General features: G+C 37.7%; 1 protein-coding gene across 5 annotated transcripts in view; it reads left to right on the top strand.

Annotated features, from left to right (window-relative positions):
- The window catches only part of pspc1 (paraspeckle component 1), a 139,098-nt gene that overhangs the window by 45,196 nt on the left and 66,683 nt on the right, over positions 1 to 27,219 (top strand). For all 5 annotated transcript variants that reach the window (XM_039743996.1, XM_039743995.1, XM_039743994.1 and 2 more), the window contains exons 5-6: positions 5,420 to 5,504; positions 14,773 to 14,878. In XM_039743996.1, coding sequence (XP_039599930.1) covers positions 5,420 to 5,504; positions 14,773 to 14,878 — 191 coding nt within the window. The remainder of the gene's footprint in view (positions 1 to 5,419; positions 5,505 to 14,772; positions 14,879 to 27,219) is intronic.

Here is a 27,219-nt window from a genome sequence, read left to right as displayed (position 1 = left end):
GACAACATATACATATATAGTCTTTGGGGTGCGAGCAACTGTTGCTGGGGGTGCCAGAATCCATGAAGGAAGAAAAATAAAAACATTATTCAAAATCTTAATTTATTTATCCATTCCTAAATAATTAAATGGGCAGGCTATTTTGTATCAGTGCAATACGCTGTTTGTTAAAACGGATGACTCCCGCTCTTACGTGCAAGTCTGCCTGGATATTATGAGCTATCGTATCTGTTCAAGATATATTTAAATTTTAAATAGAAGGAATTTTTATTTAGTCGACAGAATATTATTCTGGAATAAATCAACTCAAACCTTAAATAACTTATAATATTTTGCTCTCCATAAAAATATATCCTGTCTAAATTATACAAGTTAGAAATAAAGTAAACGTTAAAAGAACAAACATTCAAATTTCTTTACTCTTATGTAATTTTATATAAAAAATAAACTTAAATTTTAAATATCCCAAAAGATTTTGCTCTCCTAAAAAATATATCCTGTCAAAATTATACAAATTCAGATATGAACATGGTGCATAACAAAACCTGGAAATATAAAGGCGACTCCTGTGTGCTGTTTTGTTAGTCTTCATGACTGAGAAGAGCTTCTCACACAGATATGTGGTACCAAACATGCACAAGGTTCGAGCTGCATGTAGACGGAGCTGAGCATTTTTGCGGGAATGGAGTGAATAAACTGTGCGGGCGTGCAGTATCGTACTTTGCCTTCAGTGTGCCATTACACTGCAGCTCAATCACCTCCATCTGAATCTGCACAGGTGCAGTTTCCACATCGACAGCAAATGGGTTGCGAAACAACTCAAAATTCTTTTTTTGTTCTTCAAAGCCACCAAAGCATCGTGCGATCTCAGTGCACAGTGCGCTCAGTTTATTAGCAAAGTGCGTATTTGGGAACACTGTAGTGCCGACTTGGTTCAACATTACTTGGCAACAGGGAAAGTGGGGCAAGTTGCACTGGTGCATTTGTGTCTCCCATAAAAGTAGCTTCACTTGAAATCACTTTGTGATTTTGCACGGTAAAACGTCTGCTGAAGTGTCAGATTCTTCTTTAACTCTTCTGCTTTCTGTATCTTGTGCATTGCATTCAGGTCTTTCAGGTTATATTGATGTTTTGTCTCATAGTGCCGTCTTAGATTACATTCTGTAATTACAGCCACATTAGCTCCACAAATGAGACACACGGGTTTACCGGCAATGTCAGCAAACATATACTCAGCCTCCCATCGGTTTTTAAAGGCTTTAAGCTCAGAATCACCTTTTCTCTTTGGCATCGTGTGGGCTAGCTTCTCAATAACATGCAGCATCATAAGCTAGACTTGATTAACGCGGTAAGTGTTCGGCAAGGCAGCTGAAGCGCTGCATTATGGGATCTGTAGTTTGTGTTACCAGCGCTTCATATCCCTGGGCCATTAATAACAATAATATATAAAATGATCTTGCAGGCCGGATATAATTACATGCCGGGCCGGATGTGGCCCGCGGGCCTTGAGTTTGACACATATGGACTAAATAGAACTTGAAAATATATATTTTTTCAAATGTGATTGCGCAATTCAGATCGAGTTGACGCGCACTACAGTACATCGAGCCCGCGTGCTATTGTGGTTTTGCCTGCGTGCCTCAATAAGTTACCCTCCCCTTGCTCTTACTTTTTTACCGTTCATCTAATGAATACACTGAGTATGGCTTTACCAAAACAATCATTGATCGCGAATAAAGTATCCATTATTCATAAAGCTTCAATTGGTGATCTGTCTTTCTGCGTTAACCGCATATTTTTTCATACGTCTCAAACCAAGGGGATGCGAGGCTAAAATGAATCGGAAGCGCGCGTACATACTCGGTGCATCCCTCTCGAATCGAACCTCGGACGTCAGCGCTAGAGGCGAAGCCTCTACTATTGCGCCACGGCGTGTGGTTTGTCTATTTGAGCGTAGCAGTGTGATTCGGTTTTTGTTCAGCGCTCTTTGGAACTGTTGCTTTTTGTCTGCGCACTGCGCTGAATATGGTTTTATATGTCACTCGCTCGCTTCTAATTGTTTTGCTGCCTTTTTAATTATATAATGTATGTTTTCTTCAGCGATTTTTTTTTTTTTTGGAGCTCTTCCTGGTTTTCTACGTACTGCGTGATTACGTGGGAGGCGTGATGATGTCACACAAAACTCCCCCAACCCCCTAGCTTTCGAGCTCAACTCCATTGCAGTATATGCAGAAAAATAACTTCCAGTTATGACCATTATGCGTAGAATTTCGAAATGAAACCTGCCCAACTTTTGTAAGGAAACTGTAAGGAATGAGCCTGCCAAATTTCAGCTTTCTATCTATACAGGAAGTTGGAGAATTAGTGATGAGTCAGTCAGTCAGTGAGGGCTTTGCCTTTTATTAGTATAGATAAATTGGTCGATCACCTTAACTCCAATAATTTATTTGAGATGTACCATTCTGGCTTTAGGTGTTTTCATGGTGTTGAAACAGCCCTCCAGAAAGTATACAATGACATCTCTATTATTACTGACAGGTGATGTGGCAGTCCTTCTCCTCCTTGAACCTGTCCGCTGCCTTTGACACTATTGACCATAAAATATTCTTGATGCAGCTTTAACATCTTGTTGGGCTTAAAGGGGCTGCTCTTAACTGGTTCAGGTCATATTTAACTGGTAGACACTTTTCAGTGACTTTAAATTCCTCCCTTTCGTCTACTGCTCCTCTTAAATATGGTGTTCCTCGGGGATCCATTTTGGGTCCTATTTTATTCTCTATATACCTTCATCCTATTGGAGCTGTTTCTAGAAATTTTTTCATTTCTTTTCAGTGCTCTGCGGATGATAGACAGGTTTATATTCCTGTCTGCAACTCTGCAATAAATCAGCTCCACAACTGTGTTTCTAAACTTAGAACCTGGGTGGCTAATAATTTTCTTGATCTGAATCAAAATAAAATGGAGGTGCTTATAGGTCTTGAACTGCTCGGCTCTTTCTCTGTCTTTTGCAAACCTGAAGTCTGCAATCTTGGTGTTATCCTTGACAGTAACCTCTTGTGACAGATAGGGGGCCCTATCGCTTCCTTGAACCCTTGTCCAAGACGCCAGACATCAGATAAAAGTCCAAAAGTAGACTTTATTTATACGACACAGTGCATAAAGCACCCTCTCCTCCACAATACTCATTAATTTAAACACAATAATCACTCCACTCCTTCACTCCCAAACGCGTTGCCACCCTTCCACCCAGCTCAGCTCGCCGTCTGGGAGCTCCCACAGTCCTTTTTTCTATTCCCTGACAGGAAGTGTTCCAATCCCCAGTCCATGTGACTCCTATCACTTCTGGGTCAGATTAAAAGTCATTTTCTTCACCCCGGAAACATGACATTCCCCTTGTTCATGTGACTCGGACGTACTTCCAGGGCATATGGCAAATAAACATCGTTCCTCCCTGTAGCGTCTCTTAGTGGCCCCAGTGGTATCCAGGTCTTCGGGCACCTCCATGCTGCAGGGAGGGCTCCCCCTGGCGGCTTGGGGGTATTGGCCGGGATGAACGGCCGACCATACGCCACACTCTCTTTTGAGAAGCAAGTAAATTCTGTAGTCAAGAGTTGCTTTTTCCAGCTTTGTCTATTAGGTAAGATCAAGCCTTTTTTATCTTCTAGGGATCTTGAGAAAGCTACTCATGCTTTTATTTTTTTCTCACCTTGATTACTGCAACTCGCTGTATTCTGGAATTAGCAAATCCCTGATACACAGGTTACAGTTGGTCCAGAATGCTGCCGCTCGCTTTCTGGTTGGGGCAAGAAAGTAGGACTCTGTTTCTCCTATTTTAGCTTCTTTACACTGGCTGCCTATCAGTTTTCAAATTGATTTTAAAATGTTGTTGCAAGTTTTTAAATCTTTACATGGACTTGCTCCTGCCTATTTATCTGAATTATGTGTTTTACACTAGCCATCCAGAGTGCTTAGATCTTCTGGTCAGTTGGTTCTTGTTGTCCCTTGTACCAAATGTAAAACCAAGGGGGACAGGGCTTTTGTAGCTGCTGCTCCTCGCCTGTGGATCTCTTTACCTCATCACATAAAGGAATTGCCTACAATTGAACTGTTCAAAACAAGATTAAAGACTCATTTCTATTCACTTGCATTCCGTGACCTTTAGTAATAAGATGGTTTCCTCATTGTGATTATATAACATTACTTCTGTTTATTATTCATTTTATTTATATTTATGTCATTTCTGTTATTTGTTTGTTTTCTTCTATTATTGTAAAGCACATTCCTATGTTGGTTTAAATGTGCTATATAAATAAATTGACATTGACAACACTAATGAGAATCAATTGAGCTGAGCAAGTAATCTGCTTAATAGTAGGTGAAAAAACCTCTAAGCAAAGAGCAGATTACTCTGTGCTAACAGAATATAGGTAGTGCATCCCTACAGATTTATCAGCTTGGTGACTAGTAAACACCTTTGTATAAAAATGTTTTTGACTTTTATCACTTTTTTTGTTAATGTAAAGTATCATACACTGTACATATTTTAATAATTTGATTTATTTTAATGAAAGCTTACCACAAAATAGAATTACAAAGTACTCTGTGTGTGTGTTTTTTTTTTTAAATTGTAAATAGTCTTGGCAAATAATGTGCAGTTATACGGAGTTTTAAACTTAATGCTATTGGGCCATTCCATTAAGATTTGCCAAATTTTAACAAAGTTGTGTCGTCAAGTGATAACATTTTTTTGTATGGTTAAGTGATAACTAAAAAAGAAAAAGTAAAAAAATTTCGCTTTCCACAAGCCCACTGTAAAAATTAAAAGAACACGATTGATTTCAGAATATATACTATGTGAAGAGAGTCCTCACTTGCTGGAAAAAAAAGTTATTTTTGGAATCATTCAAATGTCTTTACTGGTTAAGGAAATATTTGACATCTTGCAAAGGCTTCTAGATGCTAGACGGTGAGGCAGCCTCCATCTTTGATGTGGTCTAGTTAAAAGAATTCTCACTTTTCACTGAGACAAACCTTTTTTTAAAGTTACTAAAATATCCTAATGGATTCAGGATGTATTTGACTTCTTGCAAAGGCTTCTGAAAAGACACCATCCAGAGGGGACCAGGTGAGGGGAAATTTATTCTTTTTAAAATTGTTTTTGGCCAATGATCAACTCTAGAAATAAATGAGCAAAGTTTCAATTTTTTTTAAATCATTTAGCACACCTCCTGGGTGACCCACCTTGAAATGACTCTTGTATGTTTTGTTTCATTAAATCATTATATCCCTGTTCCTCAGGTCAATATACTGTATTTTCTTTTATATTAAGTATTTATAGTATACACTTAAGTGAATATTACTCATGAAATCTAATATTCCTGTAAAATGTTTTTCATGTGGAATTACTTTGGTCTTACAGATCTTATGAGGCGACAAGAAGAGCTGAGACGTTTGGAAGAGCTGAGAAATCAAGAACTTCAGAAGCGCAAGCAGATTGAAATGAGGTAAGGTGGTATATGTTTAGGTTTTGAAAAGGCCTGTTGGTAATGTTTTTTTTTTTTGTGCAGCATTGTGACATTTTCAGTCTGATTCAAGCCTACCACCAGTAAATTTCATAAAGACCATTCCTAATGGTTTCTCTCATTGTTTAAACTTAAAGACTTCTTATGAAGATGGGTATCACTGTGAGCTCTTGCATTCTTGATTTTGCTAATTTAACATTTTAAACAGAAAATAGTACATTTGTTGCTCTATTTAATGCCACATTCAGTGGTTGTCTTTATGGAGAGTTATAAAGGGTTATACATTTTCTCCATGTCTGTATGGGTTTTCGTCAAACATCTCCAAACCTCTATATGTTAAACTAATTGACAATTCTTAGTTGCCCTTATGTCATTGTGGGTGTCTGCAGTATTAGTCCCCGGTTAGTAATGAAACCCTCTCTGGGATTGTTTTGTGCCTTGTGCATAGTGTTGACAGGATAGTCTCTCTTCATTTGGATGTTTGAACACGTGATAACTAATGCATTTCCTTTATTTTAATTTTTGAAGTGGAAATTGTGTACATTAATTTGGTTTGGGAAATTAAAGTTTTTTGAATGCATTTTAAGAATTGCATTACCTATGTCTTCAATTTATTAAAGTGGAGCCAAAATGGCATGAGTCCAAACAAAGAACAAAAGCCTTACATCTTACCAAATACAGGCTGTACATTGGGGCAGTAAAGGTTCAGATTTCAGAGAGCAGGCCTTCCATAGTTTGTGGTATGTTTATAACACCAAAAGGGTATTGGAAATTTTATTATCACAGATTTTGGCACTGTTTTTCTTTGGGCAAGTATACACTCTGTTCATGGGTGGAGTTTGCATTTAAATAAGCAAGTAAAACAGAATGAAACCAGGCGTGTGTCAAGCTGCTCATTTCTGCCTTGGAAAACAAACAGAATTATTAAATCATCAGCCATTCTGCAGAATTTCTTTTCTCACTCCTCCTTTTTGACAAATGATATTGGTTACCAAGTAGTCAGTCTTAATAACACATGGTGTTTTTTGTATATTGTATGTAATTAAGTATAGTTATGTTGCATTCTATGAATGCTGTTTTTTGTGTGTGTCCTTTGTTGGTATTACATTAATGACACTCTGCTTAGGCGACCTTCAAATGTGAAATTAATTTTATTATACACATAATAAAGGAAGTTGAAGAAAAATTATAGCGTTAATATTGGGAACACTCGAAATAATAATTGAAGCACTGAGCAGTTATGGTCTATCACACCTGTGTGGTGGGAAATAGGCACTGAGATGAAGACCACTGCTGAATATTTTTTAAAATTGCAAAATCTAACAATTTTTTTCCCTCAAAAATAACATGAATATGCTGTTTTGTACAGTATTTATATGGATTAAAAAACATGTATTTGGTAACTTTGAAGGCTTTTTACGTGGGCCTTTTGGACCTCACTTTAAACTGCAATTGTGGGCATTGCCCGTTCTCTCTGCTAGGCTTTTGTGGCACACTAGTCATGTTAAGTAAGTACATTTAACATGGACCCAAGCATCCAGCAGTACTTTCCCCGCTTGCTTTCCAAAATAAGTGATGTAGTACAAGTTTAAAACTTATTAAAGAAAGAAACATCCCCCTATAAGGACAAATCAGTTATAAGGCAGGAGAAAAGCTGTTCATTGTATCTTTTTATTTACTCCTCAGCAAAATGCCTTAGAGGGAGCATTCTTTAAAAGCAGTCTGTTACAGAATGGTCAGAGAAAACAAAGAATAGAGGTTCTTTTTATAAACTACTGAATTTACATACAGTGTCAATCAGTGTATACATTTTACTCTGGTTGGTTCATTGGTTTAAATAAAGGTCTGTTATATTCTGGTGGTTCTTATACCTTTTGAGTTGTGCCACGATCCCCAAAATTTTTGTGCATATGACAATTGTCCACTGTCTTTGTTTCTTAGTCATCTTTCAGTACATTTTGTATATTACATCAACATTTCTTCTGGTACATTATTTACTTGACCATCTCTGTATTTTTCCTAAATCAATTCTTATTTTTCGGTGTACATTTTGTTGTTCACTAGACCTTTATCTGGTTTCCTGGTGTGCCTAAACAGGTTTCTGACATGTATTAAGCCTTTATGTTATTTCTTTAAAATGAATGCAATGTTACCCTAAAATTATTCTTCCACACTGAACTACCACTTGTACCAGGATCTGCCTGGACTTTATCTGATAACAAAGGTGTAAATCATCTCTTCAGAGGCCCCTTGACAGATGTATAGAGCCAGAAGGCATGAAATGGACTCAAGCTAGGACAAGACCTAAAATTCAAGGGATGACAACCAAGGTGAATAGAAGAACCCTCCATTAGAAGAAAGTGATTTTATAACTGGAAGTGACTTTAATCCAATCCAGCATAGGTTCAGCCTTCCTTTAAATCTCTCTGCACCATCTTGAAGATGAATTGAACTCTCTGTGGATTCTATCAGGTAGGGGGAACTCTTCGAAATGACTGAAAACTAAGCCCTTAAATCTGAACCTAACAGTTCCTCTCCATGACAAACTGAAAAGGTGAAACTCTCTCCTCTTTGTGAGCCTGAGAGCTGAAATCTTGTCTGCCTAGCTAAGCACTGAGTCCTGTCTACTTAAGAGCAACCATTACTAAAAGAAGGAAACTTGGGCCAGAATGAGTAATGACTTTTCCCTATGAAGTGGTAAAAGACAGCAGAAGGCAAGATGAAAAAACAGTAATACAGCACTAGCAAGGATCATGCAGCCAATAGAGAATGCTCTCCAAAGCATGAAGAATCTTCCACTTGAACCCGGAGCAACAACTCCATTCAAGACTTGGTACCATAAGCTATTTATTAGTGCCAAGATAAAATAGAGTTCTAAGTGCCAATAACCAGCCAGCCTGTATGTTACATGTTTGCCTGTCAAGCCTGCCAGTGTCCAGCCGTTTATATCAATATATGTATGCATTTATCATATTTTTATAAATCTTGTGTTTATCAATAAATTGTGTTATTCTGTTTCTTAAAACAAGTGTGCTTCAGTTACCTTGATATAAACGTAAAGGTTGGAGACCCACCTCCTACAACAGAGAAATGTAAGGTAAATAAAGTAGTAGTCTCACCGAATTACTGGATTAGTTACCGATTATTACCGATTATTAAGGCAATAATGATAATTAACCAAGTTATAAAATTCTTTATCAAATCCCACATTATTGTGGTGTTTTTCTGGGTAGCAGTCTTATTGAGTATTAATCATCAAAAATTCCTATAAAGCACAAGAACTGTGTTTAGAATCTTATGAAAAATGCTTCACTTTAGAAAGAATTTTCTGTAACAACTTAATGCACGGTTGTGAAAAAATAACACTTAAGAAATTTCAGACTTATCCTTCAATTGCTACTTGTTTGAATTAGAAATAAAGTCCATTGCTTAAGCTGAAATCCCCATTAGGAAAAGCAGTATGAGATACATACAGTGAATCACAGTGGTTTCTGTTTGGCTTTTTTACATAGATAAACAGAAAGACATTAGTCAAAGTGAAAACAAATCCCTGCAGAGTGATCTAAATTAATATTCAAAAGATAATTTCTCACATGCGTATTCACCCTCCAAGTCTTTATTTAGTAGATGCGCCTTTGGTAGCAATTCTAGCTGAGTCTGTTTGGACATTTGGACACAACTTCTTTTTTTTCTTAACTCTGTCGGGTAGAGTTATCATGAGTGAACAACCTTTTTCTAGTCTTGTCACAAATTATCAATTAGATTGATACCTAATTGTTTTTTTTTATGCCATTGCTGTGTAGATTTGGCTTTATGATTGGAATTGTTGTCTTTGAGGAATGCAAATCTTATCCCAAGACAGCAGGCTTTCCTTCAGGATTTCCCTGTATTTTGCTGCATTAATTTTGCCTCTACTGTCACTAGCCTTCAAGGGCCTGCAGCAGAGCAGCATCCCAGCAGTCTAATGTTGTAATTACAATGCTTCATTGTGGCAATGGTGTTTTTGATAATGTGTAGTGTTTATAGTCTGATTGCTGAAGAGTTCAGTTTTGGCCTCAGAAGACCACTGAACCTTTTTCCAGTTGACTTCCGAGTCTCCCTTGTGCCTTCTAGCAAACTTTTTTTTATATAAATAGTAGCTTTGTTTTTCCCACTGTTCCATAAAGCAGCAAGAGTTGTTATATGCACAATCTTTCCTGACACCTTAATTTAAAATTGAGAACAAAATACACTTAAATTAATATGCATTAATTAAAACTTAATAGAGTACATTGTAGATTCACACTATTTTGTATGATGTCTTGCATACTACAAAATCACAACAGTTAAGCTTGAACTAGTTTGTGCATTTACTGTAAACACCATTTCACACCTTTTGACTTCTGAGAGCCTGGATAACATTGGAATGAGCAAGGGATAAATACTTGGAAAGACTCGATTGGTAATCTCTTTTGCTAATACAAGCCCTTTAACAGTGTTTGCAGAAAGGAGCTGTAAACTGTTCAGTTTGATCTGTTTCATTTGTCTTAGCAACTGAAAAACAAAGTATTAAAAATGTCTCATTTTAACTGCTCTGTTTATGAATAAGTTGGCAGTGACTAGGGATGTCAGAGGAATTGATATTTCAGTACAATTGCTATACTAAAGTTAAGAAAACGTAACAGTACCATTTTTTTTTACAGTATCGTTAGTACTGCGAAAATCTATACTGCACTCATGCATGACTGCAAGTAGACAGATTACTACTGAAGGCACAATAATGCATGAGAAAAAGCTACATATAAAAATGGATCACAGTGTTGATTATACAGCACCGCATTAACACGTGTTGTAAAGAAAATCGGTAGAGGTCATATCTGGGAATGCTTTTGTGTTCGCACAATAAAATTTCAGCACATGAATTCAGGAATTGTACTTGTGATTAAAAAAAGAAAAAAATACAAAGCACACATTCAGGCATGTATTATTGTCACTTTATTCCATTATGAAATTCATTCAGAAACAGATTTATGTGTGCTTTGAGAGCAAAACAATTACCAGTCAAATGAGGTGTAATTGTTTAGATATTGTTACATATTTATAAGAGGAGAATGAAAGATAATGAGATTAATTGAATTTAATAGTGAGCACTTCTACAGATGTCCATTAGATCAATCATCTGTTCATTTTCTAAATAGTGTTCACTTTTCGTGCACCAACAGATACGCATATGGGACTGTGAGATGAAGGAAGACTGCCAGTACAAACAATTGTAGCAAGAAAACATCAGCACAAAATTTAAATGAAGTGAATTTTTGACTTGCCTACACTATCGATGACAAGAGTTGCTCCCTTAGTTAATTCTGTTGCTGCTGCTGCTTCTTCTTTCGGTTGCTCCCGTTAGGGTTCGCCACAGCAGATCATCTTGTTCCATATCTTCCTGTCCTCTACATCTTTCTCTGTCACTGTGACGATGTGGGTTCTGGCTCCACGCTCCCATGGCTGTTTGGGAACCCTTGAACCCAACACCGTCGATAATGAAACCGAGTGAGCTAGTCAATGGAGGCAAATAAATAATTGAGCAAGGGGTGGTGCAAAAAGTGCAATAGTGCTTTTATTTAAAATCCAACAAAACAGGTGTTCAAATAAATAGTGCAGTTCAAACGTTCTTCATTAAATAAATAATCCATTAAAGAACATGGAGGTAAAACCAATAAATAGAAAAAAACAATCCTTAAAAACCAGAGGTTAAAATCTTCTCATGGAAGCAGTCTTAAAAACAACAAACAAGCTCGGTGTTTCTTTTCTGTTAGCGTCTCACCTGCTTATCCCTTTTGGGCTTAGCAGCAGGCAAGACGCTCTCTGCAGCTGCCCTCCTCTACACACTCGAGACTGGAGACCTCCCGATCCCTGGCTCCGGTATGGCTCTCATCCCAGTCCCCGAGACTTGATTACCCCAATGGCCAGGACGCACACATTGGGGACTCCACCACCAAGTCTTCCGACTTCCGCTGCCTTTCCGCGGCCTTCTGCGGCTCATCGCTTTCACCAGGTCACTCCCGCTACATGGTCGCTCAGCGGAGCAACATCCACTCAAACACCCGGGTGACGGCCTTACACCCAGCTTCCTCACAGCTGCCCTCGCGCGCTCACCACACGCACGCACCGCCTGCTTCCTCGCACCCTGTAACCTCCGTCCTCTTTTCCTCTCTCTCTTTTCTCCTCTTTCCATTTTTTTTTTTGATCTCGATCTTTTTTTTTTTTTTTTCCCCCAATCTCGTTCTTTTTTCAATCTTTTTTCATCCCCCCAAAAACCGACTCGCGCTTCTTTTAAAATGACGAGGGCAGCTGCAGCATTAGCCATGGGACAATCACGAATGTGGGCAGTTCCTCACCAGTGCACTCAGTGAGAAACGCCCACACCCTACGGATCGTCCCACGGCTCGCTATGGCCCAACGTCCCCTCGCTAAGCCGCGAGCGCGGTAATCATTTATTTAAAATGAATGGCCTTTACTCAGTGAGCCGTGGACCCGCTATACCACAGTCACACCCATCACCTGCATGTCCTCCCTCACCACATCCATAAACTTTCCCTTAGGCCTTCCTATTTTCCTCTTGCCTGGCAGCTTTATCTTTAACATCATTTTCCCTATATACTCAGCATCTCTCCTCTGCACATATCCAAACCAACGCAATCTCGTCTCTCTGACTTTGTCTCCACACAATATCTGGAATTATCTTGTAATTCACTAATTCAACAGTACATCTGTAATAACATTTGAATCTTTATGTTTAGTAAGGGTTTTAATCTGTAGTTTTTGGTTGCTGGACAGATGTCGTCAGAATAAATTTAGAATTTGCACATACTAAGATAAATCAGGCGATTTTCTTTATAGACACTATGCTGAAGTGGTCCCAAGATTACCACACATTAAAATTGAAGCCTTTCATTGTATTTCGATATTTATGAATTCTAATATTATTTACTCAAATTATATTTGATTAACTGACTTCTTGATGAATATAACAGTATTTTATGGCTGTTGTTAATGTGAGTATTTATACAGTATGTCTTATATTGTATTAATAAAAAGCCATTGAGTGGGATTTCATTTTTTGTCATGGTATCAGAAGTGACTGTCGTAAAATTTCCACTGATTTTGTGACATCCCTATTGGTGACTAGCATTATCAACTGTTTCCATCTCTTTTTTTGTTATTAAGTGGATGACTTGTTGAATTAGCTTAGATTACTGTCAAAAGTCTTCGTACTAACAACATACACCCGTTGAAGAGATCAGCATTTCTATTTCATGCTCTATACAGAGCTTCCATTACAATAAAAAGGCAAAAGGAATGTCAGGCACGTTTTCATGTAGCAAGATTACTGGATTTTGTGCAATGCTGGTATAGTACCATTTTAAAAATTTGGTAGTTCAGCACTAATTTGATTTATGTTGTTTACATAAACACAGGACAATAAAATGTTTTTTTATAGTCTTTTGTGTTTCCAAAATGTAAAATTCTGTTTTGTAAATAAAAAGTGGGGAGAAAGTGTGGACTAAAGGTTTAATGTATTGAAAATATTACCAACACATTTTTTGATGAAATCTGTGAGACAAACATTCAGCCAATAGTTTTGAGAAGGCAACTTCTGGTGTTAAGTACAGTTGCAATTGCTTGAAAAATCAAAGTGTGAAGTCAGTCTTTCAGTTCATTCTTGGTAGTAATCTGTGTTTTTGTTTGGATATTTTGAATCTGTCCCAAATATTAAATACAACTTGAGTTATGGGAGTGTACTACGTAATGTTTAACACTAGAATTACTAGAGTCTACGAAAAAACTCGTAGATCCGTCCCACCTTAAATTACTTCTTAAAACCGTTCTCACCTCTCCGCCAGCCTCCTTTGTCCTGTAAATGTGCCGATGATAAAAACAAGCTGCAAGCAGCCGGCTATTCCATCCCGCCACCGACTTAGAACGTGCACGAACTTCTTTCAGCTCATGTCTCGATTATCTGGGAGTGAAGTGGAGTTTTAGAGTGGAAATAATAGATTGTTATTTGAAACACACGCATTTCATGTGTGTTCTGTTTCTACAGTAATCTGTGTAAACACATGTTAAAATAGAAACTTTTTCATATTTTTGTAATAAATATTACAAAATGTAGGCATAAACTATAAAATGTGTGAAGCCTGAAGGCCAAAGATCAAATAAACACTTTCATAAAAGGTTCAAGAGTATTACAGCAGCTTCCGTGGCGTACTGGTAAGATTTCGTCACTTAGAGCACAGCAAATTTGGTGTACCTCAAGAGATCCGAGTTCGATTCCCCACAGGGGAGAAAATGTATTTACTTATTTTTAACCTTCACCTTTCTGCCTGCCTGAACTCCCTGTCTATCTATATAGTAATAACAGTAATTTTATTATTATATAGGAGCTTCCCTGTCTGCCTATCGTATAGTGCTTTTCCTTCCTATCTATCTATATATCTATCCCCTTAGCTGTTTTTTATATATCTATTATACAGTGCCTTCCCTGTTTATTTATATACTAGCAAAATACCCGCGCTTCGCAGCGGAGAAGTAGTGTGCCAGGGCTACTGCCTGATGAAAGTACTTCCATGTCAGTCCCATATTTTGGGGAGCACAACTCCCTGTGGCACTTAGGAACCCCAGCAGGGCTGTGCTGCTGAACTAAAATTCCTGGTATTCCCTGCTGGTTCCTGAGTGGATGCTGATACGAAGATCTGCTGCCATCTAGCACATTGAGAGGACTTAACATCCCTGAGGGACACTTCACTGTCCTTTTCTTCTGTTGTGGTCGGGGAAGATATAAAGTCCATGTCCGGTCGCAGCTCCTGTCCATTTATTCGGGGCCTCCCAACTGGGCTGCTTGTCTGTCTTATGTGCCTCCTTCAAGGATTTCTATTAAATGTTATACTAAAGTATTGTCAAGTCAAACAGCGAGGAATACACACTTTACGTAATTTTGATTAATGTGTTACATATCCATTTCTTTTAAAGCGTATATAGCCATTTCTTTTAAAGATTATATCAAACTGCTTTAGATACATATGAGCAATGACTATATTTCTTATGTTACAAAAAGATAAAGTGTAAATTATGTGTAATTGTTGCTTACAGTTTACACATTTTATAAGTTATGTGTAAATACTGCTTAACTACCACAGTTTTATAGTTTAAAATTATATTGTTTCTTAATGAAGTTCAAAATACTTGAATGTTCCTTCTGATTAATATTTAACAGGCATGAAGAAGAGAGAAGACGAAGAGAGGAAGAAATGTTGCGTCAACGAGAACAAGAAGAAATGAGGAGACAGCAAGATGGGTTCAAACCAAATTTTATCGATAATGTGAGTACAGAAGTTTTTAATTCTGCAGTAGTAGTTTTTACTTAGCTCAACTTGTCTGTTTTGATGTTGATTGGGCTAATATGACCATGTCTGATTCCTTCAAGTTTTGACTAAACTAAGCAAAAAGTATATTTAATATAGTTGCAGGGCAGCAAACATGCTAATTTACATTATTATTTTAAAAACTTTTAACAATACAAATTATAATTCCATAAAAAGTTTCTATTTGTTAATCAAAATATTCCATCTAAAGTACTTTTTATTTTAATTGGCAGTGATAAGTTTATTTTTTGATGGGAACAGAATTTATTTTGTTAAAATTCTAGGAGACATTTTTGGTCACATTATTACTTATCCCTTTAAGGAAAAAATGTTTAAGTAGTAAAATTGATTTTTGAATTTCAATGTAAGTTCTGCATTTCGTACAGACATTTGTAAAAAATCATTTTTTAGACTGTTAGGGTTCATTTACCACCAAATTCCAGTTAATGCCCTGATTAATGGTTTATTAAGTCTGTGCTTTTTCGTTTTGCTTGAGATTTTTGAGTTCGAGTGTTTTGTTGTAATTATGGATGTTTCTACAGAAACAAGTACTGGGTAGCTCACAACTCGGCTAATATTCCGATAGATGAGCATAATGCCCAATTGTATAAGATATGATTCAGTGTTGAAAATTGCTCCTAACAGTGACATTCTTATTTAACATGTGGTATTGCTGGGCTAGGCGCTGCATCCATGTGTAGAATTAAGCTGGTTCGATCGTGGATAGATTTGCTTTGAACCAAGTCTAAATTTTTAAAATAAAGCTCTGTGTATGTCAGAAACACCATGACAGAATGCCAGAATTGTCATGGTTTTTGTGGGGGCTTTTAAAAATTACTGCTACTTTTGTAAATATCCCATTTTGAAATGTCATTTACTTAATTTAGTAATACTTTAAAAGGTAACTTGGAAGTAAATGGTTAGAAAATCGTCAAGAGGTTAATGCTCACTGTGAAGGTTCAAGCAAATATACTTAGCTGAGTGTAAACAAAAAAAAAATCGGATAAATCATGGTTATTAGTGACATTAAAATAATTTAAATATTTTATTTTATTGGTGTAAAATGCAATCATTTTTCTGTTTGTATGTTCTTTATCAGTTTTGCAAGTTTGTTTTCAATATAATTATTTGACACCTGATTGTCCCTCAGGTTTACTACCATTCTTTATAGTTAACATGTTAATTTGCAGAAAGTTTAAATTGGACTGAATTAACTAGTAATGATGCAAGTGCTAATAATCATGTGATTAAATTTTAATTAATAGTCCAAATTACATACAAACGTTCCTTAAAACTTTAAGTATCAATAGATTCAGATGTACTAGAAACATCTATCTAAAAATATTTACTCTTTACTCTATACTCCAAGTGTTGACCATGTTGTGCTAATGACATTTTCTAAACTTGTTCAGTTATACTACCCCAATTGCAATACAGGTTAAACAATTTAAATAATTGTGCAGTATTTCCATTAATGAAATAATTACAAATATTCAGCAAATACATATTGTTTATGAAAGGAGTTAATTTGCTTTGCTGTGCTTGCAGATAATTAGCCTTTCCTCCTATACCTTCTGTAACTCCATAGTTCAAATCATGGATTTTCCTGGAAAGGACAGTTAAAGTGGGCTTTGGGAAAGAACATAGACTTCACAGTAAAAGTGTGAATCCAGTACCCCAAAGCAAAGGATATCAATATCCTGGAACTCTTCGTCTAGTGAATGAGGCTCTGGTCTGGATGCCAAGCAGGGCTGCCATCTACAATTCTGGACCCATGATGATCATTCGGCATCAGTGGTCACCTGCACAGTTGAGTTGTTGGCAGCAGGAACCCGTGATCCATTGAACTTGAATTTTGAGTACGTTGTCCAGTAGTCAATTGGTTGATGGCCTGGTCCATGGCTTGATCCTCTCTTTGGTATGGCTTGCTTCTCCTTGGTGTTGAATGATTCGTTTGTCTGCAGACCTTTTACACAGCTCAGTCTGCAGGTTCAAATTCAAGTGCTGTCATAAAAAATGATAGATAGATAGGTACTTTATTAATCCCAAGGGGAAATTCACATAATCCAGCAGCAGTATACTGATACAAAGAAACAAAATTAAATTAAATAATAAAAATGAAAAGAATTAAAATAAAATTGTACTAGGAAAAATAGCTTTTACCTGCAGGTGTAAAGAAGTTTTGTTCCATATTATTCAGCATTGCAATACTTCATTTTTAAAATCACTTATGGATTCCAAAATGTCTCAAGGTGTTAGGCCTGTTTCGTTGCGGGGTACCCCTTATCAAAAAAAATGCTAGCGGTAAAAGAGATGGTCATTTTATCCAGTCTCTGTCTCTTAGGGAATTTGTTTTTTATGGTCAAAATCAATTCTGCAGCTGGTAAGCACCATGCAGAATTTCCACTCATTGTAGCCATTATGTTCAAAAAATAGATCCCTCAATAAAAATGTTTTTCTTTATAGTTGTATCTAGTTTCTGTTGTTGTGGACTCCACTCAATTAAAAGCATATTCATCCATCCATCATCCAACCCGCTACATCCTAACTACAGGGTCATGGGAGTCTGCTGGAGTCAATCCCAGCCAACACAGGGCACAAGGCAGGAAACAAAACCCGGGCAGGGTGCCAGCCCACTGCATGGCACACACATAAAACCCACACACCAAGCACACACTAGGGACAATTTAGGATTGCAAGTGCACCTAATCTGCATGACTTTGGACTGTGGGAGGAAACCGAAGCACCCGGAGGAAACCCACGCAAGCATGGGGAGAACATGCAAACTCAATGTAGGGGAGGACCTGGGAAGCGAGCCCAAGTCTCCTTACTGCGAGGCAGCAGTGCTACCACTGCGCGACCCCACAAGTAAATCATCACAATATAAAATAGTCAGTCTTAATATATATTATATACCAAAGGAAAAGCATTCAGTTGTCTCAAAATATTCATACTGGCACATAACCTTTGCTGTTATACAAATAACTTTGCAAACTAAATATCAACCTTTTTCCCCCTTAGAGGAAATGTGGACCAGGATGATATCGGGTCAGTAAGAACCCTGAAACCAATCCCATTAATATTACAGGTTCATTAGAGCCAAATGTCATAACTCTTCTACAGAGAAAACATATGTCTAGGAGTGCTAAACAAAACAAAATCAAAAGACAGAGAGGTTCCTGTAGGAAATTTTGAAGTATTTACTTTCCTTTCTTATTCCAGTCTTGATCTGGAGCCTGGACAGGCATTCTTGTTCCCCTTTTCATAATGAATGTATAATAATACCAGTGTCCTCCAGAGAACATCTCTCCGTCAGCATAGCAAGCAAAAGTCAAAGAAGAAATCCACAGTCTGGACTGGTAAATTCCTAATTATTTCTGGAAATAAGAGCAAAATAAACTAAAACAGTTAAGCTCCACACTCTCTTTACCCAGTTGCTCTAATTACAGAATATTTTTCAATTATGTGCAGTCTTGGGATTTCCATTATTTAATAAAGAAATTTGTATTTCACTTCATCAGAAGCTAACCGGTGATTTTCAAAAGTTGCAATTATCTTAAAATGCATCTATTATTACCTCTTAACTTTAAATCTTAAAGATAAACAGTTTCAATATTCATGTCCCAGCTATTTTTCTTTAAGCTAATATTTTACTAATTACGTATTATAGGAACTGGAAGTCAATGCTGGCGTTTATCTGCCGCTGCTTGCTGGTTCTCTGTGCTCTGTTTGTGTACTTTTTCTAGTTGTTTTTTTACTCGTTTTTGCCTTTTGCATCGGATCTTCCTTTGCATTGAATTAAAAACTGAAACACATTTGCGTCCCTTGCCTCCTTCGGCCTTAGCACAAGCCCTCGTAGAAATGTTCTTTGCTGGCTGTAACCTGTGTGGGTAAGTGGAAACTTTCTCACTGATTTTCTCTGCTCAAGTAACTAGCTTTGATGAATAGGTGGTTGAAATTGCTCCTGTCAATTATTTTAATTGGGCTGAGTAGGTACACAAGGGGTAAATTGCTTTGCTTCCAATCTGGAATTTGCATGGGTGATTTCCGGAAATCTACTATGATAAACCTCAATTGGTTGTCATGGATTATTATGTCTACTTTGCTATCTAATGCAGTCACATCTTCAAAACTAAAATATTCACCAGATGAATTGTGTTGACTTTGAACAAACTATGAATTGGATGCTGATCTCCTGCTGCACCGCGGGATTCTCCGACGACCAAAGTACATTCACTGGGGCTCTCATCGTCGTTTTTGCCTTAGCAGGATTAGCAGCGGGTCTATTCCTTCACTTTGGTCTAAAGGACACACTTGTCCACGTATTTTTGAGTGATGTGCTAATCATAATGTGCTGATTCCTTGTAAAATCACCAGAGTATACATCCATAGACGCTTTGAAGTTTGGATTATTTAATACTCACTCTATCTCTGACAAAGCTCTGCTGATTGTCCATCTTAGTGTCTATGATAAAATCACCAGTTTATGTCTTAACGGAGACTTGGCAGCAACCGGGTGATTATTTTCATCTAAATCAAGTGCTTCCTCCAGAGTTTGTCTGTATCTCCAAATCATGTTCTTCGGGGAGGGGAGGCGGTCTCGCAATAATACACCGTAAAGACTTAAAATCATCACTGATACCTCTTCCAGCTTATCCGTCCTTTGAACTGTTAGCTGTCAAACTCTGCAGACCTTCACCTATTATAATTGCTGTTTTATATAGACCTCCTAAACTATCAGGTGTTTTTAGTACAGAACCTTTTACTGTTTTAACAACTTTATGTACAATGTCTATTAATGTCATCCTCATGGGTGAGCTTACCATATGCTTTGACATGCCAGCTGATGCACTGACAAATTATTTTAATGAAATCCTTGACTGTTTTAATTTAATTCAATGTGTGAACTTTTTGACTCATAACAAGGGTCATATTTTAGACTTAGTTTGCTGCTCTGGTATCACACCTCACAATCTTTCCTACTGAATTACCTATCTCCGATCACAAAATGATCACATTTGATGCTAGCTTACCTCTCAGTAAATCAAAGGTTCAGCGTGTAATTTAATTTCGTAATGTCAAGCATGTAAATCCAGAGACCTGTATATATTTTTTGCAATCCCAGCCTGTTCCTCCTTCTGCTGCCACACCATCAGAATTAGTAGTCCATTAAAATGCTGCTCTATCTTCTGCCATTGATACACTGGCTCCCTTAAAAACATGGACTGTTTCATTTATTCGCACTGCTCCCTGGTTTACATCTGAACTCTGTCAGCTCAAAGCCACAGGCCGGCAGTTGGAGCGCCTAGCTAAAAAGATGGGTCTTGTTGTACACAAGGAAATGTACTCAAATCATATGTTAAAATATAAAAATGCTCTCTCTGCTACCAAAACTGTATATTATTTTAACATTATCAATACAGGAGGGGAAAATACTAGAGCTCTTTTTTCTGCAATGAAAAGGCTTAATACACTACCAGAAAATGCTGCTTACCATAACCTCTCTGTTAAATACTGCTGCAAATTTTTGGATTTCTTCAACTCAAAAATTGAAAAAATCTACCAGCAACTTTCTTCCTCTGTTCCTGCAGAAAATGTCATACTCTCCCCTATCACCCATATTCCCCTACCAACTGACCTATTTTCAGATATGTTTACCAGATGAAAATGATTTCTCGGAGCTGATAACAAAACCTAATTCTTCCACATGCCAATTAGATCCAATACCTACAAGCTTTAAGTCCTGTCTGTCACATATTTCACCCTATGATAACTGCTATAGTTAACTGTTCCCTTACTACAGGCACGGTCCCCCTCTCACTAAAAACACCCTCAATTACTCCAATTCTGAAAAAACCTGATTTTGACCCAAATATCCTTATGACTGATGTGACGTCACCTTCCCACTATCCTCTTACTGAAAAACATTTACAAGCTCATTTCTCACCAGAATTTCAATGCAACATTTGCTCCAAAGCCTTCACACTCCAGAAGTTTCTCAAAGCACATTTAAACACACACTCCACTGAACGAATGCTGCAATGTGAACATTGCCAGCAGTGCTTCAAAACAACTTGCGCTCTCAAGAAGCACTTACAAACTCATTCCACTCACACCTTCAGTTGCACAATTTGTAATGAGGACTTCACGGCTGAGATGGATCTCCTCAACTATGTGCAAATACCATTTAACACAAACATTTGACTGCAGCCACGCTGATGTGACGTCATCTTCCCATTATCCTCTAACTGACAAACATTTACAAACGCATTTCACACCGGAATTTCAATGCGACATTTGCTCAAAAACCTTTACGCTCCAGAAATATCTCAAAGCACATTTAAACACACACTCCACTGAACAAACGCATTCCACACAGGTCTTTCAATGCACTATTTGTTCGAAAACATTCCGACTGCAGAGATATCTCAACAAACATTTAAAATCACACTCCACTGAACAACTGTGTCTTTCAGGAAGTGTTCACACATCAATAAATAATTATGCGGCGTATGCTACGCCGCGGGTTGGCTAGTTATTATTATTACACTAGCAAAATACCCGCGCTTCGCATTTTTAAAAAAAAATTTTATTAGGGAAAATATACCAATAATTATTTGTTAAGGATCTCTTTGTATACCTTGTTGTCAGTTCGGCCCTCCGGTTGTAATCTGACCAAGCTGTGCGCTGAGCTTACTCTTAAGGATGCAACGTACAATTGGCCATGTGAACAGTAAGTAATCTTGTCTCAAATCTCACAGCTTGGATTGCTGCTGTCATAATCGGTTTGAGTTTCATGGTTTCAATTACGGCAGTATTTGCAGGATTTGTTGTGTTGAAATGACATTTGGCATCTGTCAAGCGTTGTAAGCACAAAACCGGTTTCATCGTTAAAATCACATCCAGCTTTTGAGAGTTTAAACATTCATAAACATCAAAGTGTCCACTACTGAAATCGTCACCTGTGAATCTAAGATGTTTAAGAGGCATTGGCGGTTGTCGAAAGGTGTAAAATATTTGGCTATTTCAGTACACTTGAAAGCAACAACCGAACAATTCAGTGGCAGCCATCAACTCACATGCAGAACCATAGGTGAAGGGCTTAAGCATTTCACTCTTATAGTGCTCCTGTGTAGTATAATTATCTCCTGTACTGTCATCAGTCCACACCTTGAACCTGTCCCAGTCATTCAATACATAAGACACAGTGTTCCTCCGGATATCAAGAGTGAGCCTGATATGGCCGTGCAATTTGATCATCTCGATAGACATGGTAATAGGGGTTGGAATGATAAAGGAAATGGGTACCTGAGCAATGTAAAGTAAGTGTAAAATACCTACACAATAACTATAATTGTAATAAACAAACAATAAAACAGCGGAGAAGCCGTGGATTACACAAAAAGGCTGTAGTTATCAGTAGGGAGACGTGAATCCCGTAGTGAAGCAAGGAAGGGAATGTAGAGACCGGAGCGACGGGCGGTCTTATATAGGCAGGCAGCCAACAACGTGGGAGGCGTTGGGATGGGGACTCAACGCCGCCTCACACGCGACCGTGCTGCAGGCTATGGACGTATATATGTACGTAAGTAGGATTCAGTTAGCGTTGGGAACCCGTGTACCAAATTTCTTGAAGATGGGCCCATAAGTAACAAAGACTATTGAAAAGTTCAATATGGCGGCCGACAGTGGCATCATACCACCGAAATAAGTACGTACATTGGTTTCGGTTAGCTCAGGTAAGCCGCCTACTGACTTTCGAGAAGATGGGGCCATAAATAAGAAAGTTCAACATGGCGTACGTTGTTGACCGTTATGACCATTACGCGTAGAATTTTGAAATGAACCTGCTAAACTTTTGTAAGTAAGCTGTAAGGAATGAGCCTGCCAAATTTCAACCTTCTACCTACACGGGAAGTTGGAGAATTAGTGATGTTGGAAAGTTCAATATGGCGGCTGACAGTGGCGTCATACCACCGAAATAAGTACGTACATTGGTTTTGGTTAGCTCAGGGAAGCCACCTACCAAATTTCGTGAAGATGGGACCGTAATTAAGAAAGTTCAACATGGCGGACGTTGTTGACCGTTATGACCGTTACATGTAGAATTTCGAAATGAAACCTGCTTAACTTTTGTAAGTAAGCTGTAAGGAATGGGCCTGCCAAATTTCAGCCTTCTACCTACACGGGAAGTTCGAGAATTAGTGACGTTTGGAAAATTCAATATGGCGGCCGACAGTGGCGTCATACCACCGAAGTAAGTACGTACATCGGTTTTATAGCGCAGGGAAGCCACCTACCAAATTTCATGTAGATGGGGTCAGCCTTCTACCTACACGGGAAGTTTGAAAATTGGTGACGTTGGAAAGTTTCGGTTAGCTCAGGTAAGCCGCCTACTGACTTTCGAGAAGATGGGGCCATAAATAAGAAAGTTCAACATGGCGGACGTTGTCGACCGTTATGACCGTTACGTAGAATTTCGAAATGAAACCTGCTTAACTTTTGTAAGTAAGCTGTAAGGAATAAGCCTGCCAAATTTCAGCTTTCTACCTACATGGGAAGTTGGAGAATTAGTGATGAGTGAGTCAGTCAGTCAGTCAGTGAGGGCTTTGCTTTTTATTATTATAGATTGACACATACATTTCTGCATATGGCTTCAGAATTTAACAAGTGTCCGGAATGTTTGTTTAAGAGCATCAAATTACAAACCGGATTCCAAAAATGTTGGGACACTATACAAATCGTGAATTAAAAACTGAATGCAATGATGTGGAGGTGCCAACTTCTAATATTTTATTCAGAATAGAACATAAATCACGGAACAAAAGTTTAAACTGAGAAAATGTATCATTTTAAGGGAAAAATATGTTGATTCAGAATTTCATGGTGTCAACAAATCCCAAAAAAGTTGGGACAAGGCCATTTTCACCACTGTGTGGCATCTCCCCTTCTTCTTACAACACTCAACAGACGTCTGGGGACCGAGGAGACCAGTTTCTCAAGTTTAAAAATAGGAATGCTCTCCCATTCTTGTCTAATACAGGCCTCTAACTGTTCAATCGTCTTGGGCCTTCTTTGTCGCACCTTCCTCTTTATGATGCCAAATGTTCTCTATAGGTGAAAGATCTGGACTGCAGACTGGCCATTTCAGTACCCAGATCCTTCTCGTACGCAGCCATGATGTTGTGATTGTTGCAGAATGTGGTCTGGCATTATCTTGTTGAAAAATGCAGGGTATTCCCTGAAAGAGATGACGTCTGGATGGGAGCATATGTTGTTCTAGAACCTGAATATATTATTCTGCAGTGATGTTGCCTTTCCAGACATGCAAGCTGCCCATGCCACACGCACTCATGCAACCCCATACCATCAGAGATGCAGGCTTCTGAACTGAGCGTTGATAACAACTTGGGTTGTCCTTGTCCTCTTTGGTCCGGATGACATGGCGTCCCAGATTTCCAAAAGAACTTTGAATCGTGACTCGTCTGACCACAGAACAGTCTTCCATTTTGCCACACTCCGTTTTAAATGATCCCTGGCCCTGTGACAACGCCTGAGCTTGTGGATCTTGCTTAGAAATGGCTTCTTCTTTGCACTGTAGAGTTTCAGCTGGCAACGCCGGATGGCACGGTGGATTGTGTTCACTGACAATGGTTTCTGGAAGTATTCCTGAGCCCATTCTGTGATTTCCTTTACAGCAGCATTCCTGTTTGTGGTGCAGTGTCGTTTAAGGGCCCGGAGATCACGGGCATCCAGTATGGTTTTACGGCCTTAACCCTTACGCACAGAGATTGTTCCAGATTCTCTGAATCTTCGGATGATGTTATGCACAGTTGATGATGATAGATGCAAAGTCTTTGCAATTTTTCGCTGGGTAACACCTTTCTAATATTGCTCCACTATCTTTCTGCGCAACATTGTGGGAATTGGTGATCCTCTACCCATATTGGCTTCTGAGAGACACTGCCACTCTGAGAAGCTCTTTTTATACTCAATCATGTTGCCAATTGACATAATTAGTGTTTATTGGTCTTCCAGCTCTTCGTTATGCTCAAATTTACTTTTTCCAGCCTCTTATTGCTACTTGTCCCAACTTTTTTGGGATTTGTTGACACCGTGAAATTTTGAATCAACATATTTTTCCTTTGAAATGATACATTTACTCGGATTAAACGTTTGATCTGTCATCTACGTTCTATTACAAATAAAATATTGACATTTGCCATCTCCACATCATTGCAATCAGTTTTTATTCACAATTTGTTTAGTGTCCCAACTTTTTTGGAATCCGGTTTGTATATAAAATAAACCTAAACCCTATTATCTATATAGTCATTCAAACATTAACATTCTACTTTCACATTTAAGATATTCAAATTATTTGTGAACAAGGAGTGATGGGAAAAGAAATCAACATCTCACACTGTATCAAATGTCTTATAATAAAATAATCTAGTATTTTATTTAAAAATGCCCTCATGGTACATCACACTATTGCATATAGTACTTATGCAATAAAAATTTAGCTAACTTTAATAATATTGATTTCTTTTACCCATAACCACTTTTTAAGGCTACTTGTTTATGCACACTTGTTCATTGCTATCATCCTTAAATACTTATTTCAGTTTCTCCAGTGTGTTGATCTATAGAAAAAGCATAGTCTACACTTTTTGTTAGTTAACCACCCCCCTTTTGTACAGCATAGCTTAGTATAGAACACTACCTAGACTGCAAGCCAGTGCTTGTCACCAGCTCTCTCCCTATCCTAGAGAAATGTCTCTCTCTTTTTTTTTTTATTTAAAATTACTAAAAGAACTTTCTTCCATTTGAGTATGGCCACTACTCAAAAGGAAAAAGGCATACACATTTATACTAAATCTGGAAAAATTTCATTGGACCTAATCATATTCATTTTTTAAGTTTAAATCCAAAACATTTATGTACACCTTTATCCATTGCCTCTTCATTTCAAATACCACCACATATTTTCACACGTCTTCAACTAAACATATTCCCAAATTCACTTAAATTTCTTCAAATATTCTTCACTAGATCTTTCACATTCCACAGCATACTCAAACTGACTTAAACTGTCTTTAACAGTTACTTAAGTTTTATTATTATTATTTAGCATCTACTATTTAAAGCATTTACACACACTTTTCCTGTCATTGCTTACATTTATTTTACTCCACTCTGAATATGAACGTTTGAACCTTCATTTACTGTTAGTGGGCACCAGTGCCAACCACTGTGCCACCGTATCACCCATACTTCAATCACCTAACAGCTCATGGAAAGCATTTTAAACAGTGTCCACATTTTTTAAGCAAAGTGGAGACGTTTTCATTCTATCAAATATTAAACATTTTCAGAGTTCTGGAACTGTATCAGATGTTTCTATATTTGTGTGCACAATATTCAGTTTAATACAAGTACATTTCAGACAAAGATGTCCCATTCACACATTTCCTAGACACAGGAAACAATTCTTTCAAGACATATTTCATACACAAATTTCTTTAAATTTGCTGTGCATCAAGATGTCTTATTTACTTACACATTCTGCCTGGCACAAAACAAAAATACATACTCATTTATTTTCACAGGACATGCAAACTCTACATAAACCTTCCATATTCCTTGTTCTTAAATATTTTCCGCATACTGCCTGGCGTAAATTGATTACTCTTCAATGTTATACAATTATATGATTATATCTTTAGCCCTATCTTCCTGTGGGATTCTCCCTCCCTCTGGTTGCCTCCTTATTACCTCAGGGAGGACTTTAACTTTTTTTTTTTCTTTTTTTTTTTACTGAGGCAGGGAACACTATCCTCCTTGCTACATGCCTGAGACTTGAACCCAGGACTTCTATGTGCCTGGGACTTAAACCTACAACTTCTCTATCCATTTAACAGCATTACTGTCTACTGAGACCTTTTGCCAAACCCAAAGAGAGATCTGGGCAACTCCCCCAAACAATAGTGGATCACATCTTCACTTCGCTAAAGTTTGCAAAACAATTACATTGACAGTAATGTTACGTTATTATTAAAATGTTTCCTTTTCTTTTTCATAACTTCTTTAACACAGTACTTCGCTGCGAAACGTGGGTATTTTGCTAGTATAAAATAAAAGTCTACTATATTCTGGTGGTTCTTCTACCTTTTCATTTGGGCTGTCACCCTTGAAATTTCTGTGCATATAACAATTGTCCGTTCTCATTGTTTATAGACAGCTGCTGATTTCTTGGTCATCGCTTAATCATCCTTAAGTGCATTTTGTATATTACA

The sequence above is a fragment of the Polypterus senegalus genome, chromosome 2, assembly GCF_016835505.1.
Source record: "Polypterus senegalus isolate Bchr_013 chromosome 2, ASM1683550v1, whole genome shotgun sequence".
In the NCBI taxonomy this organism is placed as follows: Eukaryota; Metazoa; Chordata; class Cladistia; order Polypteriformes; family Polypteridae; genus Polypterus; species Polypterus senegalus.
This window is presented reverse-complemented; position numbering and strand designations above follow the sequence as displayed.